General features: G+C 38.3%; 1 protein-coding gene across 1 annotated transcript; it reads right to left on the bottom strand.

Annotated features, from left to right (window-relative positions):
* Positions 1-1089: 1089 nt before the first annotated feature.
* AP4S1 (adaptor-related protein complex 4, sigma 1 subunit) lies at positions 1090-18585 on the bottom strand. Its single transcript, XM_010574253.1, has 6 exons — positions 18496-18585; positions 16518-16718; positions 14966-15052; positions 13781-13849; positions 10641-10652; positions 1090-1802 (listed from the first exon to the last, which is right to left on the bottom strand). Exons 2-6 carry the CDS (start codon positions 16653-16655, stop codon positions 1674-1676), a joined length of 435 nt encoding a protein of 144 aa, XP_010572555.1. The 5' UTR covers positions 16656-16718; positions 18496-18585; the 3' UTR covers positions 1090-1673.
* Positions 18586-23416: the final 4831 nt, after the last annotated feature.

The following is a 23416-nucleotide window of genomic DNA, read 5'->3' as shown; positions in this document are numbered from 1 at the left end:
TTATAGTTCTTCATTAAATTGGAATAAAAACTGGGTCAGATTATGTAGCTGATTCAGCTTTACTTGAGATGGAGTGCCTGTCTTGGTTTCAGCATGTGGTGAGGTATTTATTGGTAAAAAGTGGCTTACAGTAAGATAAAGCAAGATGCTAGTATGTCTTTAAAGATATTTAAGTACTTGATACCAGAGGAGAAAAATTAGTATTTTTAGTTGAATCTGTGTGGCAAGTTTTGTTCTATGCCAGTTCTCTTTGGTAACAATCTTTTCTAGGCCACTGCTGGGGGCGGGGCTTGCCAAAAGATTCTGCCTCACGCATATAAATCAGACTGATGCTGGATTTCTTTTCATAGCATTATTCATAGGACATTACAGGCATAGTCTTTGAAATTTTCCCCAATGCAAAGTTGAAGGGAAATCTCCACCCTACACCACTCCTGTGACTATTGTGCGTCAACAAAGCAGTTGCATAAACCTTGTGTACGAGTATCTGCTCCAGATCCAATGTCAACTTGTTTTGCTGAATGTGTTAGTATATTAAAGCTATGTGGACTGTTCTTCCACACACCACTTCACTCTCTGCTCCTTAGACCCTGGTTTCTAGGTGCAGTTGATATGTGACTGTTACGTGCTTTCACACATAAAGCTTACACAGTGTACGCTCTTTCGATATCAAGTCATGCCTAGTGTTGGTGTGGAGGTTATGAAGGAGCCAGACACCTTAATTCTAGAAAGGTAAATGAAAGTAAGCTCAGATTGTTAACTCTACAGTGACTTAGTGTACTATACAGATATGAATCAGCATGTTGTATGCCTGTGAATACAAGTTAGCATAGCTACATCCTCCTGCTCGAGAAGGGGAGATTTGATTTACCCAGCTGGTACTGAGAAACTTGCATATCTTTTGTTACTCATCTTTTGTGAACATTTTAATCATGATGTGTGGATAGAATATACAAGAGAAAAAAAATACAATGGTGTGCCAAAATAGAAAATATTTTGTGTAATTTATGAAGCCAACATGATAAAAGATGATCAAACTTTTTCTTTTAATTATAATTTATTAATGTTATAATATTTAAGTGCCAAATACTTCTAGTTACACAGTATGCAGGAATACTAAATACATCTATACTTCTGTTAGTTACATTTCCTTTGTAACCATTACTTACATGGAAAAGGGAGTGAAACCAGCTTTTTGATGAGGGGTGAATCTAGTGGTCATGAAAGTTACAGAACTTTAACTTATAGTACATTTGTATGAAAATAAAAAAATTGAGTTGGTGCTTAAAGGAAGCACTGAAACTCAGTTTGAATTTATATTTCTGTTTTTCTGTCTTCTCCTAGGTCTGGCACAATGCTACATAATTCAAAGTGATTACCTAGACAGTCTTGTATAAGTTTCCATTACTTTATCTTCAGTCAGTTATAAAAAATATTGACTATTCTAGAAAGATTTGTGCTGGGTCAATAAAGCTGCATCTGAATTTGAAGGTTCCACTTTATGTTTAGCTGTATCTTTCCAATAGGTACGTAGGGTATAGGAGAAATAGGAAATACTTTCCAACTAATTTGAATATTGCGACATCAGAAAACGACATCAGAACACTGCTGTTGGTATGCTCTTGATGGCTTCACCATCTTTTGTAAAATGCTTTAGTCAGTCTTGCATCTTCCTAGCTTTCTGCCACTTTGTCAAGCACAAACAGAGGGGCAAGAATTCTGTTCCTGTTTGTTTCCACGATGCAACCATTTAGCACCATTTCATCCAAAATGATGTGCACTCTGTCCAAATTGAACATGATCTAGAAACATTTCAAGTTAAGTATATTTTGAACAATATGAAGATAATTCAGAGAAAATCTTCGGCACCTTAGTCTTTAATCAAGGTTTACAAAAATAGTTATTTCTTAATTTATTCTAGTTTATTTGGCTGTTTGCTTTAATGGAGCTAGGGGAACAGTTCAACTGACACTTTTTTCTGACCACAGAGATGTCAGAAGTTTGTGATAGAGAAGTTGAAGCCCCAGCAGTATCACATCCTCGAAGATTACCACACAGTAACAGAAGCAAGGTAAACTTGAACTTAGATGTAGATGGTTAATTTTGCTGCCTGCCTGAGTACACATATTGCTTGAATATAAAATGTTATTGAGGGATAACAATCTTGAATGTGACAATGCAGATATTCTGCATTTCTTAGAAAAGTAATTGTCAAATTCTTAAAATTTGATTCTTAAATTTTCCTTACCCTAAGTTACTAACACTATTTGATCTGCCTGAAAATAGCTTAAGAGGAATACACTGGTATGTAAAGTTGAGTCATTGATATAGTAATAAATCTCATAAAGAAGAGCAAAAGTAAATAAATGGTTCATATTTTAAATACTTTCTAAAAGATACTTACAATCTCTAATGTTCACCTAAAGGAAAATAATCTGAAACAATATGAATTGGTACTGTTGTGATATATGAAATTTGTCCATAACCATGTCTGTCTTTCCTTAACATTATCTAACAGCATCTGTCTCAAAAAAAAAAAAAAAAAAAAAAAAAAAAAGGGCGGCAGGCCTTACTCTGGTGTTAAGCAGCAGGCATTCTTCTGCATACCTTAGTGTTTTGTGCATCCACTGAACAACTGCCAAGGGTTACTTAGTGAAAAAAGACTCTTATGTTGCCATTTATCACTAGAACTTGAAATGGAAATAGGCATAGCAAAAAAGCCTGCTGGGTACATCTGTTATGTTTCACTGACATACATATACAGATGCGTGAATAACCCTTCATCTGCCTTGCTCTCCACCTGTTGCTGCTCTTTAAATGTGTTCTTTGCTGTGCTCAACGGATCGGCTTTGCCTTAATTTTGCTCCTTCTAGCTCTTGCCTGTGTATTGAGGACTCCTGCAGTTGAGCTAGTAAGATACTTTACAGTAACTTTGAAATACATCTTTCAATACTTTTTTTCAACTTAGATACGAGACTCTCAAGTGCCTTCTCTGCCCATTATGCTATTTTTGATGCTATGGCAGGGGGGTTGGAACTAGATAATCTTGGAGGTCCCTTCCAACCCAAACCATTCTATGATTCTATGGTTTGAGCTCAGCAAGACAACGTGGGTTTGCTCCTGTCCTTGTATTTATGTTAGTGGACTTCCATTCTAATCAGTGGAGTTGCGAGAGCCAGGTTTTTGAATGCATCAATGTTTTCCTCTGCTCGGCATGATAAAACTAAAGTCTCATTTTCTGAACATGACCACTCTGTCCCACGGGTTCTAGTGGATCTAACTACAGCAGTCTGCCCTACTGCTCTGCCAAAGAGCAGGAACAGTGGGAGTACTAACTGTTTATGTATATGACAACAGCTGAGGAGCCACATATATTTGTATACATTTGTTCCTCCTAGGTGGTAAATGCGAGTGGTGGGGAGACAACACCTTAACGCACCAGAGCTGCAACAATGTGAGCTCATGGAAGTGAACAGTCTTAAGTCTGAATTCAAGAAACGGATTCAAGTTAAGTAACATTGAACATCTCCATGCCTAGTTTTTTAGCACCTGGCTTTGAGAAGTGAATTCCTTAATCTGAGTTAGGTGCCTTATTTTCCCTGCGGTGAGTGGTAAAAGCCAGACCCATCAAACAATTCACAGGTTCTAGAGAACCAGGGCTGAAGCCAGTACTTGGGAATGCAGAGAGGAATTTTTCTGTGATCCTTTCTCTCAGAGTCAGAAGCCCAAGTCATTACTTCAGGTAATGATGACTGGCTCAGGCTTTTCTAAAATGTCACAGTAGAGATGCTGCCTGCCTGAAAACTGTAGAGGATGGAAGCTGAGCCTGTCCTCAGCCTGGGGAATTCCAAACCCACCTTCTTCCATGGGCAAGCTTAGCTGAGTTAGTAGCAGCTGCACTGGCTGCCTTCTACTTAAGGTTCTGCTGTCTGCAGAAGTTCTTGAGTACGACGGTCTAGCCCAGTGATGACAGAAGCTTAAGGTTATGTCCCTGTCTTGGTGATTGCCTCTGCTGCATACATTAAAGCAAGAAGAGGGGCACAGAGTGTCTCATGTCAGCCTTGTGTGTGACCACCTTTCTAAGAGATGAAAAGTAGAAGCTTGAACTTGTAGGATGAACCTGTATGGTCAAGTTGATGAGATTACAGCTGGCAGGCTGTCACCTTCCGCTGCCATTTCAAATTGCCGTAAGTGCTCTGGGCTGAACTCAGTGCTACCGTGTATTTGTGCAGAAGGGTAAACAATTGCATTGCTGCTCCAACAAATGCATTCTGCTTGGCCAAGAGCAAAGCATATCTAGGTATGTGTAGTAGCAGAATTCAGGCCCCCAACTAACTTTACTACTCATTACTGTTATGTGAGGAAGAGAAACTATAGCTGTCAACAGGATCTCGGGTACATCCATGGTTCATCAGATAGCTTCTGATTTGCTGGCCTAAACTTAACCACCTAATTTAATTCTAAGTTGTATTTTAAATACCAGATTTTTTCCTGAGTCTGACCGCAGGCCTGAATTGCTTCTAAAAATCAGACTCATGCCTTTAATCCTGAGGAGCACTACTGTCCTTAAAACTTCAGCTGTCTCTGTTTCTGTGGTTCCAGAGACAAAGGTAGTTGTTTTACTTTCCTTGGCAGGTTGAAGACGTGAGACAAATTTCTCCTTATGGTATACTTTCAAAGTAAATCAGTCTTTACACAAGTATTTTAATCTGAGAAGTTAGGATTTCTTTAGTCCAGTAATGTGAGAATTTTTAGGAAGACAGCTCTTCTGCTGCTTAGTTCACCTCTGGCACTGCTCTACACAGGGTGAGAGGATCTGTTAATGAAGTTAGATAACATTCCATTCAGGTTTCAACAAGTGATAAAGCCAACTCCCCTGGCTTTTAAATTCTACACTCTACCACTGATTCACAGTGCTCCAGTTCCCATGGTGGGGTGAGAGCTCCCGTCTCTCCCGGCTTTCCTCTTCCTTTGAGAGTCCCAAGGATCCAAAACCCAGAAGCCTGGGTCAATGAGGATCAGTGATGATGCAGGAACTTGTCCCTCCCACCTTATTTTTCTGTATTGCCTTGTTTAAGAAAACATTTAAAACACACTTAGCACTGCTTTTTCCCCTGCTGCATTTCCTGAAGAGCTGATACCATGTCAAAGGAAAACTGCACCCACACCCCAGTATCTTGTAGCTGTTCCACTCAAACCCAGTATGTTTAAATGAGACATCAATTCCCCTGCAGGGCTGTTCCAGGTTATTTCAAAACTGGCTTACTCCATTACAGAAAACAGTGGTATCATTTCTGTCCATCTGTAACCTGTTAATCTCACAGTCATCATTCCAGAACCAGTGATTCCACCTGCAGTTTGAACGGGGATACTAATACCATTCTGGAAAGATCTATCATCTTGATTTTGGAAAGTCCCAAAGCATTCTTTATGCACTACCCTTAACCTTACATCCTGGCTTCCTTTTTCTGTTCCCTTCCCACCTTCCTTTACCATGCTGATTTTGGCAAGCAGTCATACTGCACAGGGAGCAACCTTGGTGTTTTTCCCTTGCCTGTAAGTCTCATGACTCTGCTCTATGGTTACATCTTGTCATACAGGCATTGCTTAGCCATTCACGTCTGAATGCCCTGCCCAGTGAGGGGTATGTATCTCTGATCCTCAGCAAGGCTCAACCTCCCCACCTGTCACTTGTTTGGCAAGTGACCCCAAATTTCAGGGTTTAAAGCCCTGAAGTCATAGATCCACACCCAGCTGAAAAGCAGCAAAGCAAACCAGTTTGAGCAACTGGCAGCAGGATATTCAGTGTGTACACTGCCATGTGCTCCACCCAGAGCTGTCATTTAAGGTTCTGCTTCCAGTAAGAATCCTGGCTGCCCACAAAAGAGGTTTAAGGGACTTTCACTAGATCTGTGCAGAAGCTAACCCGAGTTTTTAAACAAGTATGCAGAAGAAAACATGTATTAATCTCTGCATGTGTAGCTAAAAGTCTGTAATAAAAGTATTCAGAGCACCCAGTTAGGAAATGCTCTTAACAATTTGTCAGCCTAAGCAAAAGGTGAGCCCTTACTGTCTTTGGTTTACAGGTTTCAGTCAATGCTGTTGTGGCTGCGTACCTAGCAGTAGAAGTAAATGGCTCCTACTGCAACTGGTATTTAAATGTGATGCTGGCTTTTGGTAACTTTAAGAGCTGCCCTTATGAAAGACATTAAAACAAAAACATTCCCCAAAACATTATATAGGGAGATGGTTAAGCAGGGGAGAGGGGAAGGAGGAGGAAAGGAAAAAGGCTCGTTTAGGACCTGCATGTGATAAATAAATAACTTCTTCATATAAAGACATTTTAAGTAAGTTATCTCAGGATTTTCCAGGCATGTAATTAAGGGTGTGTACAGGCTTAAGAGATGATAAAGTGCAGCCAGCCTTGTGGTCAGGTAACACACCCAGGAGCACAAACAAAAGCTTAATAAATTACAGCACGGGTACTTATGGGGGCAGATGGTTTGCTACTGAATATACAGCATTACAAAACTTCAATTTCTATCCTGGACATTCATCTTCAACTAAAGATTAGTTGGAGTTCCTTCTTTTTTTAATCTAGAGTCACACATTCCGACTTTATCTTTTCTAACATTCGCTTTAAGTAAATTTTAGCCTATCTAATGGCAGGCAAATTTTAGGCACTGAAACCCATTTAATGCTTTCTGACCATTTCTTCCTTAGACAATTATGCTGACATTAAATAGGAGAGAAATGGTGCCTTCAAGTTCTGTGATATTCTATAACAACAGTTTTAAGCTAATCTTTATAGGTTTCCATTTCATCCACTTATTTTACAGTACAAACTCAAGTGTATCCTTATAAATTCTCAGAATAAATTAATCATTCAGTTTTCTTACTACTTAAATGCACTGTATTCTGAAAGTGTTATTCCATGGGGGATTGAAGAATACAGTTGATTCACATGAAGCATTCCCTATATTAAAGCTTTTTATCTATCCTACGAGCACCAGCAGCTAGTTGCAATGGAATGTAATGGGTTTTTTTGGCTCAAGACAACATTCTTCAAATGCTTGGTCCTAGAGCACCCTGTCTTCTCCCTCCCCTCCCACAAGGGGAACGTAAGTATCTGTTTCTTCTGTAAGTTCATAATGTGTCTTCAAGTAAGCCTTGCTTCACAAGTTCAAGCAATAGAAAAGTCAACCTTTTGTAATTTTAGAAACTCTCATGCTTACCAGCATATCGTTCCCTACAAAGCTGCTGTGGTAACACTTGTGTTTTTTATAGTCTCTTTGTCATCAACACACCAAGCAAGTAGCTCCTCCACCATCCAAGCTGGACTTTTAAAGCTACAGAAAATCCCACCCACTTATTTCACACACAGAAGTGACGCTCATCTAGAGCTATTAACAGATTAGGAAGCAAGACCCCTAGGACAATTTCAGTACTTGTTCATGCAACTGGCCCAACCACACTACTTACAGATATTTTAAAAACAAACCAAACAACTTTAGAAATGTTATGTCATTCTGTCATAGGTACCCTTCTGTATGTGACTGACTCTCAGAATGAAAGTGGACATCATAGAATGGCTAAATGCTTTACAATTTACCCATAAAAGCTTCTGTAAAAACCATGGCTACTCTAAAGCAGTTACTTAATTGGCTAGTAGCTCATCGGTGTTCGTTTTTGCAGTATGCATGAGATGATAACTTTGCAAGTGTTCATGCATTGTTTAGCATCACACACCTATGTCATACATAGATATAAACACTACGTATGAATCCTGCTGGGCAGGATTCAGACTGGACCCAGTCTCTGCCTTGTGTTCAAGGTGCCCTTCCTGACAGCTGACTCCAGGCTCAGGCCATGATGCAAGCTATGATGCCCGTGCCCTGGGTGAATTCAGGTGTTTGGACCTAAATGAAAGCTGGAGTCCCACAGTAGCAGAAGCTGCATTGCCAGGAATACTGGGATAATGCACTGCAGCTGGGGAAGCTTTAAGAATCAGTGCACATGCTGCAGGCTTAGCATGGGCTCCAGGAACATTTCAATTGCATGATGGTCTCAGCCTTTAGATTTAATTGGGGTTTGCTCTGTGCATGGGTGAATAGCCTTTAATGATTATGATCTGTTTTTCATGGGTTTTGATTTCATGTAATTTCCTACTATTTTTTTCATGTTAGTAAACACTACTTTCTATAAAGAACAGCCACTATCACTTTTGAAATAAACTTCCTATGGATCTGTACACAAAAATAATAGCACACAGACAGGAAATCGTGACAGTCTCCCGCCAGATACTCCATATACAAAGATTCTGTGAATACTATTTGGTGTTTGCTGTTACAGACCTTCAGACATTACTTCCTCCATCAGGTATTTTGCATCCAAGCTAACTGTACTGAATATAAGAGTCACCATAAGACTATTTGGCAAAGAAAATGGTTTAATCCCAGGTGGGGATATTACCTTACACACTATGAAAGGCATATTGATGGATTATTGCTTGCACTGCATTAACATCTAAGACACTTGTAATCCCAATCTTATATTGTTCTTCTAGGCCTGCTATTCAAGCGGTTATAAAAAATAAATACAATCCTGAACAACCCACTTCTTCATTGTTACATCTCTGCTTTACATTTAATGTTGAGGGTATCTCACTTCATTTCAACTATTTTAGGTATCCTCTCAACTTGTGAAAAGCTCTTCTTCCTAAATGGGAGAATTATTTTGTGCATATACAGAAGTAAAATATTTATTTTAAAATTGTTCCTGAAATGTATAATGTAGAAAAGTGCATTTCTGAATGGAAAAATTACGTACATCATTCATATGTCATACATGTTGAGAAGAGACATATCAGACATGAGCTTTTCCAGTATTATCAATTAAGATAGTAATGCACACTCCTATTTTCCAAATATTTATATTTATAGCCTCATGCAGATGAGACCCATGTAGAAGATGAATTTCTACAGGAATCATTCAGACACTGTATTGCATCTGTTGCAAATGTTAGTGTTGGCATATAATGCAACTTCTCTAAACTATGCAGACTAGCACTGTATGCAGAAGTGTGCTGTATAGGCAGCAGCCTTTCTCAGCTATTAAATGGACTGCTGGTAATAACTTTGTGTCTAACTACAGGAAATTCCTCTCGGTGTGAAAACAATGACCAGAGACAGGCAGAATTTAGAATCATCAGTACTCCAAACAATCTAAGATAAAAAGAATCGGGTAACTGCAGACTCAAAGTACACCATATGGAAACATAGAGGACTATTTTATGTATAATTACTGAATAGGTCTGGTTAGTCTCTAATTCAGTAAACCTAATACACCAGTACACATAGTTCTAATCCTTAACTATAATAACTGAATACAAAAAATGTAGTTATACAATCGCTCAGAGACCTTAAGAGTCCCTTTATGATAAAATTTCATTATTGCTCTTTTATAATAAGTGAATTTAGGAGCGTTACATTAATACCACAGCATTTTGTGAATTTCAGGAAGGAAATACACATATATAGATACACAATACATACATATATATTTAAGTTCAGTAAATGAGACAGAGTTCTAGCACATAGCAAGCATTAAAATATTTGCAAAAGTGAAATTAATTTCCTTTTGGGTTTTTACAGAATTTGTTCTATGTATGTACTAATTCTTAATTAAGGTAATTAAACTACATTACAGTATTTGATTCCAGGGTGACAACTGTATTTCAGTTGTATAATTGAAACTCTGTACCAGTAGATCTGCATTAAACCAACAACAAATATAGGCATAAGGATTGCTGGAGTAGAGTGAGCAGGCAGTAGGATTGGAAGAACTGAGGAGGAAGACTGACTGTGCTACATTCTCCTGGTTTAGTTTTCTTTGAATTCAGTATTGTATTTTATTTACTTGTTATTTGTGTTTAATTGTTCAGGGCTGTATTCTAGTATTTGTTTCTATTTGGTTTTAGTCCATTTTCTTAATAGATTTTAGTTAATACCTTGCAAATCATACACATGAAAATACAGCTGTGTAACGAGAGGGGTGGGAAAAGAAAAAGGTATCTGTGGCAATGCCTTGTTTCCTAAATTTCCTCCTCCCAGGCCTTTCTCTATTTCCATTGATACAGAAAGTAAAACTCACCTAGACTTTCACGAAGCAAGATCAAAGCACAAATCTAATCTTATAATGATGCTGCTGCTATTTGGCTCAAGACACAGCTGTAACATTCAGTTCTTATTACAGCAGTCACTTTAGTATCTATTTTATTGTAAAGTTAAAGAAGAAAGTAAAACCCTGAAGTAGTTCAGCCTGAAAGTTCCCCCATGAATATAACTTTTCATGTCTAGGTGTTAATGGTACTTAGTTCTCTCTAAGCAAGCTCTCCCTGTTTTACTTGAAATGGTTCCAGGCTTATCTTAATGACCAAAGATTTAAATAGGTGACCCTCACTGAACATCAGCCATGCTTTCAGAAAGGTGCCAAAATGGTGCTACTTACTGTAAGTGCAAAATTTGTGAAACCTCTGCATTGTCTTCACTGTTTGACAGTCAGTGCTGTGAAGACAGCGTGAACTGGAATGTACACAAAAAAGAGATAGACAAATGGATTTCTGATACTGAAAAGGATACATCTAATTCACTCTGCAAGAAAAAGAGATAGACAACCATTAGTAACAGTTTGGTCTCTCATCTCATAGTCATTAAACATTACACATCCCTTTGGAGGATAAAGAAAGTCTTCAAAATGATGATACAAAATTTTAGGTCGATTCAGATTTCTGTTCTGGACTGTACAATTACATGCTCTTTCCTGCAACACTGCTTTGCCTTTGATGTGCTACCTGCCTCTGTAACAAAAGCTAATGTTCTGAAATTTTTACTTAGAAAAACCCACTGAGGTCACCCACAAGTAACAATTTGAATATATGCAATGCCATCTGAATGAGTGGGTGGAAAACCAGCATCGCTAATCATGGCAACTCCAGCCCTACATTTTCTCTTCCTCCTTCTGCAAAAACAGGATGTTAATGCCAAGTTTACAATTTTTATAAAAACAGTTAAAAATGTTGCTGCAGATCATTTCAACAGCAAAATCTAGATGTCGTATGTACCCATGGTGGTGGTAGCCATGGCTGGATAGATTAAGAGAGGGAAGTCATCTCCAAGCTTTGGACCCTTAGCACTTCAACTATTCTCCAGCCCCAGCAACACAATTCTTCACATAGTCATTGTTTCCCTTCTAGTCTTGGCCTAAATTACCCCAAGTAGTTTTATTCATTTAACCAAAATGTCTGAGTTAGAAGCCCTTGTGGTCTCTCTGCAGTCAACAGAAGAGATGGGTATCTTCAACAGTTGACTCGGCACACTTGAGGCATGACTCACTTTCTCGAGATACTCATCGGTCTCCACTGCCGGTAATGGGAGCTTAGGATGACCAAACTTCTAACTCAGGCGCCTTGGTTAAATGTCTAAATGTAGAAACAATTAATCACAGCCTCACCAGTTAAGATCTTGCACAGTTCGGGTGGAGCTTGCCCAGTCTCTGCTGAAAGAGGGAATCTTTATCTGCTACCAGGGGAATGCAGCTTGCTAACATGGTTTCGATTCTAACCCTGGTTTTAGGCAGTTTCCACTGGTAAAATTGCTGCTACTTCTATGGTTTAAAGATGCTCTAAATTGGACTAGTTCCAGTCTACAGGCCTCCGCTGAGTGACTCTGCCATTCTTCAATTCGAAATTTTTTACGCATCACAAAAATTGTATTTTAAGACCCCAATCAGTTTAAGTTTCCTCAGCATTAAAAAGCAGTTGAAAACATTGGAATACGTATTCTGAACAGGATGCAGTTTTCCCTGGGTAGCCATATAAAAGCGAAGGGGACTCAGAATTACATCTCACAAGCAACTTTGAAAGCTTTCCCCCTAATTCTGTTAATGTTTGTTCTGATATCTGAATTGAAGCTCTGTAAACTCCATTAGATAAAAATAGAGTATGTGAGAATGTTTAAAGCTCACAAGCCTAAATATAATAGATGACAAAATGCCCCGCCAGAGCAGGACAGATGTTCTGTCCTTTCCCAGAGTGCTGTCTCTGTTGTCATCATCATAAATTGGGATTCTGCTAAAATTCTGCAAATCCTACACATTAATCCATAATAGTACAGACTTATACTTTCTTGCTCTGTGGTTTTCTGCCAGAAACCCCAGATAGAATTATAGCCCTCTTCTTCAGTGCTCTGCCATTTATCATGTTATATGCTATTAAAAATAGAACCACAGAATGGCATGAGATTTCTTTAACCACCCCTCTTTTAGGTTCCCCTAGTTTCAGACCTGAAATGCTATGGAAAAATACAAACAAACAGCTCTGGTATGATGAATTCAGCAAATTTCTAACAACTGTCAGTGGTCGAGTTACATACATGGTCAAGGAATGACACATATTACATTTATAAGAACTAAATCTATTTTTGTTCTGCCTCAAGTGAAGAAAATAAAACTTTAGAAGTGGTTGGCAACTATTAGCTCAATTAGATAAATAAGATGTGACTAAATTTTATTCTGCATTCCTGTGCTGCCAGGATCAAACTCCATTTCTGGTGATCACTGCTTAGGTTGGCACTGCAATCATAACAATTTAAAGAGACAAATTTGAACTTTTAAGTATAGTCAGAAAGTGATATACTTAGTACCAGTAGCTTCAAGAGGCTGGTGTGACATTAGTTGAGATAATGGCCTAAAACATTTGTCAGGCATCTAAACAGTGAGGGGTGCAGACGACTTTTTCAAGCATGTCCTTGAATTCACAGAGGGAGCTCTGCCACATCTGCTGTGGTACTAGGACTAGGAAACCAGTTACAGACCCTGCATACTGATCTCTTGTATGTATAATTACCAATGTAATACCCTCAAGCACATGGACTACAGAGGAAACTCTATCCAGTCCTCTTTTCTGAGAGGGATATCCAACACATTTCAGCATAGATAAACTGAAAATGTGCCAAAGTATGATTTCAGGCAAACTTGTTTCTAACAAGGTTATTAGAAACCCTATATTAAATAGCACATGTTCTAACCAGGATTATAATGCTGCATTTTCAAACTTTGTAAGAACAAGCAAACAAAAAAATCTCCCACCAAAAGGAGCAGTGTCATTTTAACTGGAGCCATGTCTGATGTTGAATCCTTAATGAAATGACTATATAATAGCTGTTTTATCAGATATCCACTGTTGCATGACAACAATATGGGGAGCTCAAGTACAGACTGGTTTTTGAGGTTTCATTTGCTCCATCCTTCTGATCTTGTTCAGTGAGAGTGACGTCAGCTCCCTGCTTAATGCTTACACCATCTTTATCATGAATGAAGTTCATTTGGGGGATGTAATGCTAAGAACTGAAAAAAAAAACCTGTAAAGAAAAACCTCTTTATTTATTTAAAATGCATAAAATGCCACTGGCTAATTTAAGAGTAGATGACCCAAAGAAACCCCTGAGTATAAGCATATAAAAACATGCTTTTCTAAGAGAAATATTTCTGGTATTCCTTGTCTGATGATTTATAACCCACGTATACTTTTACTTCTCTGAAAAATCAACTAATATTGCTTTTTTTTTTTTAGTTTCTCCTCCCCCTAGTAGTCATGCTAAATTAAAAATGCTAAATGAATATGAAAAAAAAATTCTCCTGTGATTTATTCCCTGAAATGAAACAGTCACTAAAGCTTTGAAAGAGAAGAAATATTTCACAATAGATTCAATGTCTCACTCACCACTCTACTGAAGTATTTGTCCAAAACTTCCACAAAATTATGAATTAGTTCATATACTGCCATCTCATTCTGAAATTAAAGTAAAAACAAGTGAATATTAAATGAATAGCTAGAAAATGTAATAGTATTCTTTGTGTTATTTCAGTTTGTGGTGTATGAAAAGCAACTAGAAAATAATAAGACCTACAATAAAGTGCACAAGCTCAGGCCACCATAGCGAGAGGAGGTGCGGTTACCCAGCAGAGGTACGGAGAGCAGGGGAGTGCGCAGGGGCAGAAGCTTCAGGCCAGCCACACAAGTAACCGCCGCAGTACCCAATGGATTTGTCTCACCTGGGCTGCTGCCAGCCCTTTGCATCCTTTGTTCCACCATCACCCAGGTTAGATACACAGGTAGATCAGCATGGGTAGGCATAGCCTAGTTAGCTGTAAGTCACACCAGCCAGCTGCAGCACAGAGCCAGGCTATGCTGCAGCAGTATAGATGGGTGATTTTTGCAGCAAAGCCAAAAGAACTTGCCCCAGATTGCATGCCATTCTAACCCTGACTTGAAAACACTGTGATGTTCAGCAGCTACCTTCCACACCACCCTGCTAAGGTCTCCAATAGTAAGCTTCAAATTAACTTCTGAGAACCAGGAATCAATGTCGACACTAAAGCCTTGCAGGCTCAGCCTGAATGCATGAAATAACAGCACTTGTCAATTTTCAGATACCTTTTTTTTTTTTTCCCCCTTTTTCTTAAAATACAGTAAATTGGCATCTTTATAGCTGACAGTATGGGAATTTTTTCTCTGGCCAAGGAGGTTAAAAAACAGCGGGCAGTTGGGAAGTCACCACAGATGAGACAGCTGATCTGGCTGTGATGCTAACATTTGTTGAGGAACCCCACACCACACAAATTTCTGTTTAATCAAACATAAATTTAGAAAGCAGAATCAGTACAAGGCTCAGGAAGACTGCCTCATGACAACAGTTCAGTCTACTGTTATAGACTGAAGTCAAACATACCACATTTTCTTTTATACCTCTTTTTATTTCACAGAAATAAAAATGAGGGGTTTTTGCAATGACTCCTTGAAATTCTCTAATTGCTATTGCAAAATTCCATACTGGAAGAAGACTTGAGCTCTTGCCCATGATAATCACTACAAGCTTTCATTCCAAGAGGGTATACAATTTCTTACCTCTGTCTCGTTGATGCCAACGACTACAAAAAGGGCTGCATACTGTCGGTATACCAGCTTAAAGTCCTTATACTCAATGAAAGAGCACTAGGCAGAAACAAAATTAGTCAAATATAGTAGTTGCCATTTAAGCATACGACAGTATTAAGCACAGAGTGCTCAAAGACTCTAAGCTTTCATGTTTGTAAGGCCCACAAAGAACAATGGATTTCCCAAGCTCCACCAAACCATTTTGAAATATTGACTTCAAAGAAATTTAGTAGGGTAACTATTACACAAAACTTTTCATCTGCTGGCAGAAAACATGCTACCACTTTTTAAATAGGAAAACTGGAATATACAGAACCAAAGTGACTTGTTCGGGGTTATAAGGTAGTCAATACTTCCCCTAAATTTTCATTTGGAAGCACTTCCAAAAGAGACAACCTGAAGGTCATTTTCAGATTTTAAAAATGATCGATATTTTTACATAAACTTTAAGAGTATTAGACTTCCAGACCCAGGGGGGGAAATTCACGTCTTTCACAATAAGACAGGAGCCAGCAGATGGTGCTGTTATACACTGCTTTACAAGATGCTTCCTCTTTTTTTTAAGTATCATTTTGCTCAGTCCTTGAAATGGCAGCATACCGTTAGTTCTTTTGGTGAAGTTTCTGTCTGGAGATGCTCTTGCAAGAGCAGTATGGAGGAGGTTAATTTCTTTAGTCACTGTCAAGTCTGTGAACTAATGTACTTTACAGGAACTGCTATTTTTTCTGAGGTTTTCTAGAATGAAATATGTGAGGACCACTGTTCAAAGACACATGTAATTAATGAAAAATAAAGAAGCTGACCTCAGAACACAAACCAAAAAACTCCACTCACAGTCCAAGTCACAGATTTCTCCTCCAATGCAAGTCAATGTGCTCAAAAGTTTTTCTAAGTTTGGTACTTTTCTTAAAGAACCAATGGCTCAATTAAGTGAGCCATGAAAATATCAACTTTCATCTAAGGAATTTTCCAACTTCTGAGTTTTCTGACCTTCTTGCAGAAAGTGTGAACACTTTTTTTGGAATAAAAATGCATAATACAGACGCCTAAAAATTTGTGTTCCCCAAACCCCCTGTGTTTTAGATAGTATTTTCATGATTTAGAATCCTCTCTCATAAGTAAGTTTTTTGTTTAAACTTGGAGCTGTCAGTACTATCCCTACTACCTCTTCAGGCAAAGAAGCAGTAATCTCTCTTTATCGATCTCTACCAGAAAAACAGTAACAGGATAAAATAATTTTTTTCTGGACTTCTGAGCTTCTTCAAACAAACAGGAGGAATCTTCATGACAGCGATATACAAAACTCCAAAATCTCTGTAAGCCCCAGAAAAACATATTTATTCAATGCAGAATAACAGTTCAACTGACTGAACCCATAATCTAGAAACACAGTCTTTTTCTTCATGGGTACAAATGAAATAATGACCTGCAATGGAAACTTATGTGTTTTCAGAATTATTGACATGAAAGATGTGAGATGTTGATAAAGTAAAATGGCTAGGGGAAAAAGTACAAAACTTACTTGATCCTTTGAACGGGAGAGACAGTTTTTAATTATTTCAGCTTCCAGCATTGCCCTTTTATTAATTTCTACATGCTCGTAATACCTAGAGAGCCTTGTTTGACCTTGTTTGTTTACCATAAGAAAAAATTTTATCATTTCTTTTTTGTTGATCTCAGTGATTGATTTGACTATCGGGCACAGGAATCAAGAAGAGTATTTCTGTGAGGAAGAAAAAAAAAAAAAGTAGTATACATAAGAGTTATAAAAGACTTCCTAAAAGCTAGCCAGCCCAGATCCGCATATATTTAAGACTGAGTTTATTGCCAAAACATAGAATATAGGAAAAAAATCTCTAATCTTTTGCATGCATCCCATGAGTAAAATGGCATTTTTTTTCCCAAACAAGTAATCACACACTATCTAATAAATAATAGCTTTCACATTATCAGGCAATTTAATTTCTCTGTAGGATTTGGGGAATTGGAGGAGTAAACAATTAATTCTTCAACACCATAAATCTGTTCACCATTTTCTTCTCATATGCTAACTGACTGCTTTGAGAACATTATCAGAAATTTGCCCAATACCAAAACATAAAATTAACACAGCTCATAAGAGCAAAATTGGTCTATGAGCATCTTTTTTTTTTTTTTTCTGACTTGTATTTAACAATTTCATTCATAACATCCTGACACCAGATTGAAGAGAGAGAAGACAAAGGGAAACACATGGGCCACAAGACATGACCATTTCTTTAATGCAGAACGAGAGCCTCCTAAATATTTAGGTGTCAGCAGCATCAGCACACATTTTGTACTGGACAAGGAGCCGCTCAAATCTGTTTTCTCTTGTCTAATTTCCCATACTGATGCAAAAGGTAGATTCTCCACTCAATGACAACTAAGTGTGGGTCTTTGATAGCTAAGGAGAAACCAGATCACATTAATTACTCAAAACAGCTTAATCTCAAACTATATAAATATTAATCCACACAATGCCACTGAAATATAGTTGTAGACTATAAATATGCCACATGCAATGTACAGTGAAAAGGGCTATTAAAAAGCGCACAGCATATATCAGAATCTGCTTCCTAAACAACTGAAATCTTTCATGTTTTGAAAAGCATGCAAAATAAGGTAGCTGCAGAAGTAATTTTTTGAAATAGAAGTTCTGGGTATTTTCTTTAATGCCAGAAAGCAGTCACTGTAATGTTTTCCATCTGACTCTCTATTTGGATCGCAGATTTATTGGCCCAAATGCTCTTGAGGTTTATGCACTGGAAGTACAGCAACTACTGCAAAAGCTATTTCTTTATTCCAGTTCTGAAGAGTTGCTCCTTGCCTGGTGCAAATAGTCTCTCCTAAAGTCTCACACCTCCTGTGAGAAGGTCCAAGCTGAAAAAAACATATCAGGAATCTGCAGAACAATACAGTGTAGATGTTTGTGTAAAACCAGTGTATCTTAATTGCAGAAGAGCAAAAGGGGGAAAAAAGTACAAAACCCAAAATAGGTCTCTGAGGCAGCAACCTCATAGACATTTAAACATATGCTGATTTTTTTATAACAAGGCAAGCTGCATAGGTGCTGCCTCATATTATTAGCAACTGGAATAAACTGGCTACACACCATTCATGGGTGATAACATCTACATCTTTCATGACAGTGATACAAAAAATCCTGATACGCGGTGCTGACATTAATTATTGCTTACTTCCGATTCATATTGGTCACCTAATTACTTTCTGAAAGAAAAGCCACCTCTATTATCATCACTTGGATCTCAAGAAAGTTATCCTGTTTCCTCAGTGTACTGTGGTTTACTCCATATACAAAGAAGTTTAGATTTCTATACCAAATATGTCTTCACTAATTACACTCGATTCTGAGAATTCATTTCTTAACTAAGTGACACCTCCAGGGAAGAGGAGTCCAGGATCAATCCTCAGGACAAAAGAATCTGTTTGGAAGCGTGACAGTCTCAGAGCTTTCTCACCTCTGCCAGGCACAGTGAAGTCTCTTCACGTCCAGAAGAGGAGCGTGCTTTTCTTGATTCGCTCTGACAGAAGAGTCATGGACGCTGGTCAGTGCTCATCCCCTGCACCCCGAGCTTCTGAACCTAGTGCAAGTTGGTCTCTGAGAAAGAATGAACCAGGTAATTAAGACAAAAAAGGGCCTAGATGGAAATGTATGACAGGATCTGCACTGTTGGATGGCAGCTTAGGCTGCCATTTATGACTAAATGGGAGAGTACCATCTATACGATCTTCTCTGCATTTATTATGTGGCTTTTTTTTCTCCCCTGTTGTATTTCGCATGGGTGCTTGCAGTTAGAGTTTCAATAAGAAGAGATGTCTTAATATTTTGAGGCATAAAGAAAGGTAATGACTTAATCATTTTTTGATACAAACCTTCCAAGAAGTAAGGATAAGAATCAACGACTCCTTCCAGCTCAGAATGAGGCACTCTAGCAAGGGCCAACCTCACGAGCAAAAGAAACCTGAAGCTCTAAAGCTACTAGAAAAAGGGTTGTGGTCTGAAAGAGGAACAACCTAAGAAATGCTGCCCATTGTCTTAACGAAAAAAATAGCAAGCTCAGACGCAGGAGACCAAAAGCTACGCATGTTGTTCCTACCAACTGGAAAACATGTCTGTCCAAGCTAAACAGATAATGACAGCGACATAGACAGCTTTTCTTTTTTCTTGTCAGTTTTATGCTTCATCTTTGTGTTTGATACTGCTGAAGCATGAAGTAATAGTCCTCTGTTTTGAACAAGTTGTTTCCAAGCTATTTTAATAATTTAGTCATAAATGGTACTGAGGAGTGCAAGTCCTGCTCTCAGAAATCAGCAAGTTGCACAAATCCATCCTAGAAGAGTAAAAACCTGAGGCTGAACATGTCTGCAGATATTCAAGTGGGACCTGAGAACGGGAGGACAGTAAAACTACCCCAGGAGCACTGACAGAGCTGTTGTACTTTGAGTTACTGTTAAGCAGTATATAATAGAAAAAAATATATGAAGAATTGATATGTATGGATCCTATTGCAGGATTGGCCCCTAATCCTAATTATTTATTAACCTAATCTTTCTACATGGTTAATCCCTTTCTGATGTTATGACTATTGTATCTGTGTGTACTCTTATGAATGGCCTGGATTGTTTTACATATGAAAATACTTCAGACCAGATTTTTTTTTTGTTAATCCTCGCAAATGCTTTTACCCAGAACAGATATAAAATAAAATGAATCAAGTTGTAACAGAGGTAGAACCATAGCAGTACTCAAATGTGCTATCTGTAATTTATGAGACAATCGTTATCCACAGTATTAGAACAGGTGATTAACATCCATAGGAAAGAGGTCCACTAGTATCATTAGTCATTTCTGTATTTTCCCACCAGCCCCAAAGATAACTTCCAAAATTTTAGCCATAAATTTTGCTCACATAAACAGCAGTACAAGCACACAGTCTTGTGCAGAAACACTGGAATACATTTACATGTACAAATAATAATTTTTAAAAAATTTACAAAAAGCATGCAAGCATAGCTGTGGAATCTGACTTTGAGAATAACACCAGTGTTAAAAATATCCTAAGGGTTTTTTTATTTCCTTTAAAAATAATTCTGAAAAAAAATCACTTGGAGAAATAAAAACATTTGCTTGCACAACTTAGGCAAAAAAGGAAATTACTGAGTTTTGTTTCTAATAAAGTTTATTTATTCTCCTTTCATCTTGGCTTTCAGATACATACATGTTAAAATTAGGTTTGCATGTATAAGATGTAAAGAAACCTGTGAAGTATAATAAACAAACAAAAAGCACATCTGTGCATGTTGATGGATGGAGAAACTCCCATTCCTTCAAGTTCTCTGTATTTGAGAAGCTACCTTTTATGATCAATAATCGGTACTCTACTTACGAAGATAGCTCCATTTCTTCTAATACAACTCTTACGTGCTTGTCTGTGCATTCTCACGCACACGCCTGCGTGTATCCATGCACATACACACAAATTACCATGCTTTTATGCATACAGAATCAAATGGTTCAAGGGAATTGGTGACAAGATGCAAGCCTTTCACATCTCTGCCATTATTTTGCTCATTTTAGTAATGAGAAGACATTACTATCTGAAGGCTGTTTGTCAGAAATGAATAGGCTGTCTCATTCCAGGTCACTGGACAACTATCTGCATCACAAATGCACTTAGGAACAGAAGACTGGAAGGGACTATCGAGATCCTGATGGACTGTCAAGTCCAGCTCTCCCCATCACAGTCAACCATGCATTTTGTCCAGAATAGCCTATGGTATATGCTTTGTGCATACCCAATCTGCAAAACACCTACAAAACTCTATGACAGATTGAAGACTCCCTAGAAACAAAAAACTCAGAAGGTATCACTTGGGGAAGATGTAAAAAGTCTTGAAATTGCAAACTTTCCTTCAAAAGAAATTACCTTCCGGAGTGACTGAGTAGACTCTCCTTTATTTCCTTTACAAAGTATTTCTTCTGCAAGGATAATTTGGCATGCACACAAATGACATACAGTTTAACTACTGTGATTTAAATACGCACTGTTAACACCGTGTTAGATCTCACCCTCATTAAAGTATCTCTCACAGATAAGTATCTATGAGAGAAAACTGGTACCATGATTGGCTTGTGTGACTCACACTGCTAGACTGATGGAGTATGACTTATAATACAATGGGTTTAACTCCTTCTAAACCAGCACATATACAGAAGACTAAGGACCCCGGCTCATGAAGAGAGAGAGATGCTTCTTGATTTTACTGCCCCCAAGCAGGCTCACCCCCCCTGCCTGTACAGGTAACTCCAGCCTTGTATTTCAAGACAAACCGAGACCTGCTGGTTTGCTTCAAAATGCTGAAACAGAAACCATGATGGTTCAGAAACTGCTTCCAGGACGTGCCAGCTCTGCAGGCTGCATAACCACATGAGACACCTCAAAGTAAGCTGTCCCTGTTTGTGAGTCACACCCCTAAATGCTGTCTTTTCTTTGTCTTTACTGGTTGAGACCTCGTAGAGAGGCAAAGCCTGCAATACCTGTTCTGTGGATAAAAAGGTCTTAAGTTTCCAGCGTGGCCAACCCAGCAGATTCTACATGTAGTAATATAAAACATATTTCAAACATAATTCTAATTACTGCTCCAGTAGATACAAGCACTTGACATTAATTTATTTTGTCAAAGATTTCACCAATATTTATACATACTCTGACAGATAAATTATAAAAAACCTGTGTTTGAGACTTCTTGCAGTACAGTTATAATTCAAATTAGATGTGTGTCTCTCAAGCTAAAACCACTCTACTCAATGTCCACAGTTTTAGAAGCATTTTAGTTATTGTACTATAACAACATTTTGCAACATTCTAGGGCTCTCAGGTAAAATGTAAATAAAAGATCAAATCTAGCAAACTACGTGACTATGTTTTTAGAGAACTGCTTCACCAAGACTTAAAAATAAATGATAGAACTATAAGCAAATAATTTGCTGCACTGTCCAACTCTAAACATCGGTTTTCTGGATGCAGAGGTGTAATGGCACTTTACACATGTACTAAATGTAGATACCCTTGCTCTTCCTACTTTTGTTCTGACCATGGACAAGGCTTTAATAAAAATCATATACAGTGTTAATAATATTTATCAGTAACAGTAATTTTTGTATTCTAGATCTTATGATTGTGCACATTATAAATCATCCAAAGATGAAACAACCGTATCTATGTGGCTTTAAAATAAAATAGTGTTCAACTTCAGGATCAGGGATTTTAAAAAAGCAACCTTACTAATCTAGGGAAGTCAGGGAGGAAGGAAGGAGTAAAAAAGTTTTCCTTTGCTGTTGAGTTGTCAGAATGCTGGCTGAATATAGTAACGGAATTAAATTGCAGTAACTCCCATATACTCAAGAATGAGGAATGTCCCGTAAGATTGGAGCTCAACAAAAGGCTGAACTGGTTATGAGGTAAGTCTTAATTTTTAGTTATGATCTGATACTGTCCATAGACAATGAAAAAAAAAATCAGCTGAGGTGGAAAGGAGCTGGATTTGGATTGGCTAATCTGTATGGAATCAGGAAGACAGCAGGATGAAATTTTAGTAGGAAATGATTTAACAGAGAAGAAAGGAAGGACTGGATAAACCAACTGAAATACCAACACACACCTGAGGAAAGATTAGGAGAGAAAGGAAACACCAGTAATGAGACAAGCAGTATTTATTTTTTCAGTAATTAACAAAATTCCAGCTCTGTCAAGAATGAGCCCTGTTCAGGAAACTATCCTTTTTTTTTACTGAATGAGTACAGCATATAAATATTTTGAAGAGAGGCAAAACCAAACCCCTACCCTACTTACAATGGGTGACCTACAGCTCATGTCAAATAGGATGTGATGATAATTTGTAAATATTGCATTGCAGAGCAGTGTTTTGCAACGGAGGTAATTTCACCATATCCAAACTACAGCGTCAAACACAGCACTGCTGTCACAGATAAAAGCGAGCCAGACAAAATAAACCAGTCATTTCTTGCAAAACTTTCCTCACGTGGAAAAGACTTCTGAATAACAAACATTGTGCACCTGCCCTTCTCATCAAGGAGGGCATACATCGCACACACGCCTGACTACGGAGATACTGTGAAGATGACCGCTCATTTAAAAAAAGATCAGCCAACGGCCAGAGACATACCATAAATCTAAGAAACCTATTCTAAAGCCACCTTCTTGTGGGGCCAATTTAGCGCGCCATTAAACCGCGCTGAGAGACTGAGGCGTCTGAACTCCCGGTGTGCTGTTCGCACGCCGGTCTCGGTCTCGGTCTCGGCCCCGGGCACGGAGGCGTTCCCGCGGACCCTCCCGAGGGCCGTGGACCCTCCCGCGG

The sequence above is a fragment of the Haliaeetus leucocephalus genome, unplaced genomic scaffold (assembly GCF_000737465.1).
Source record: "Haliaeetus leucocephalus isolate CR32 unplaced genomic scaffold, Haliaeetus_leucocephalus-4.0 Scaffold417, whole genome shotgun sequence".
Classification (NCBI taxonomy): Eukaryota; Metazoa; Chordata; class Aves; order Accipitriformes; family Accipitridae; genus Haliaeetus; species Haliaeetus leucocephalus.
Note: the sequence above shows the minus strand (reverse complement) of the source record. Positions and strands in the feature narration are given on the sequence as shown.

Coding starts and splice junctions, on each gene's coding strand:
- AP4S1 (XM_010574253.1), bottom strand. CDS start 16,655: ATGATAAAATTTTTTCTTATGGTAAACAAACAAGGTCAAACAAGGCTC. Junction 15,053..16,517: donor TCTCCCGTTCAAAGGATCAA/GTAAGTTTTGTA, acceptor GTTTCTGCCTAG/TGCTCTTTCATTGAGTATAA. Junction 13,850..14,965: donor TTGGCATCAACGAGACAGAG/GTAAGAAATTGT, acceptor CTTTAATTTCAG/AATGAGATGGCAGTATATGA.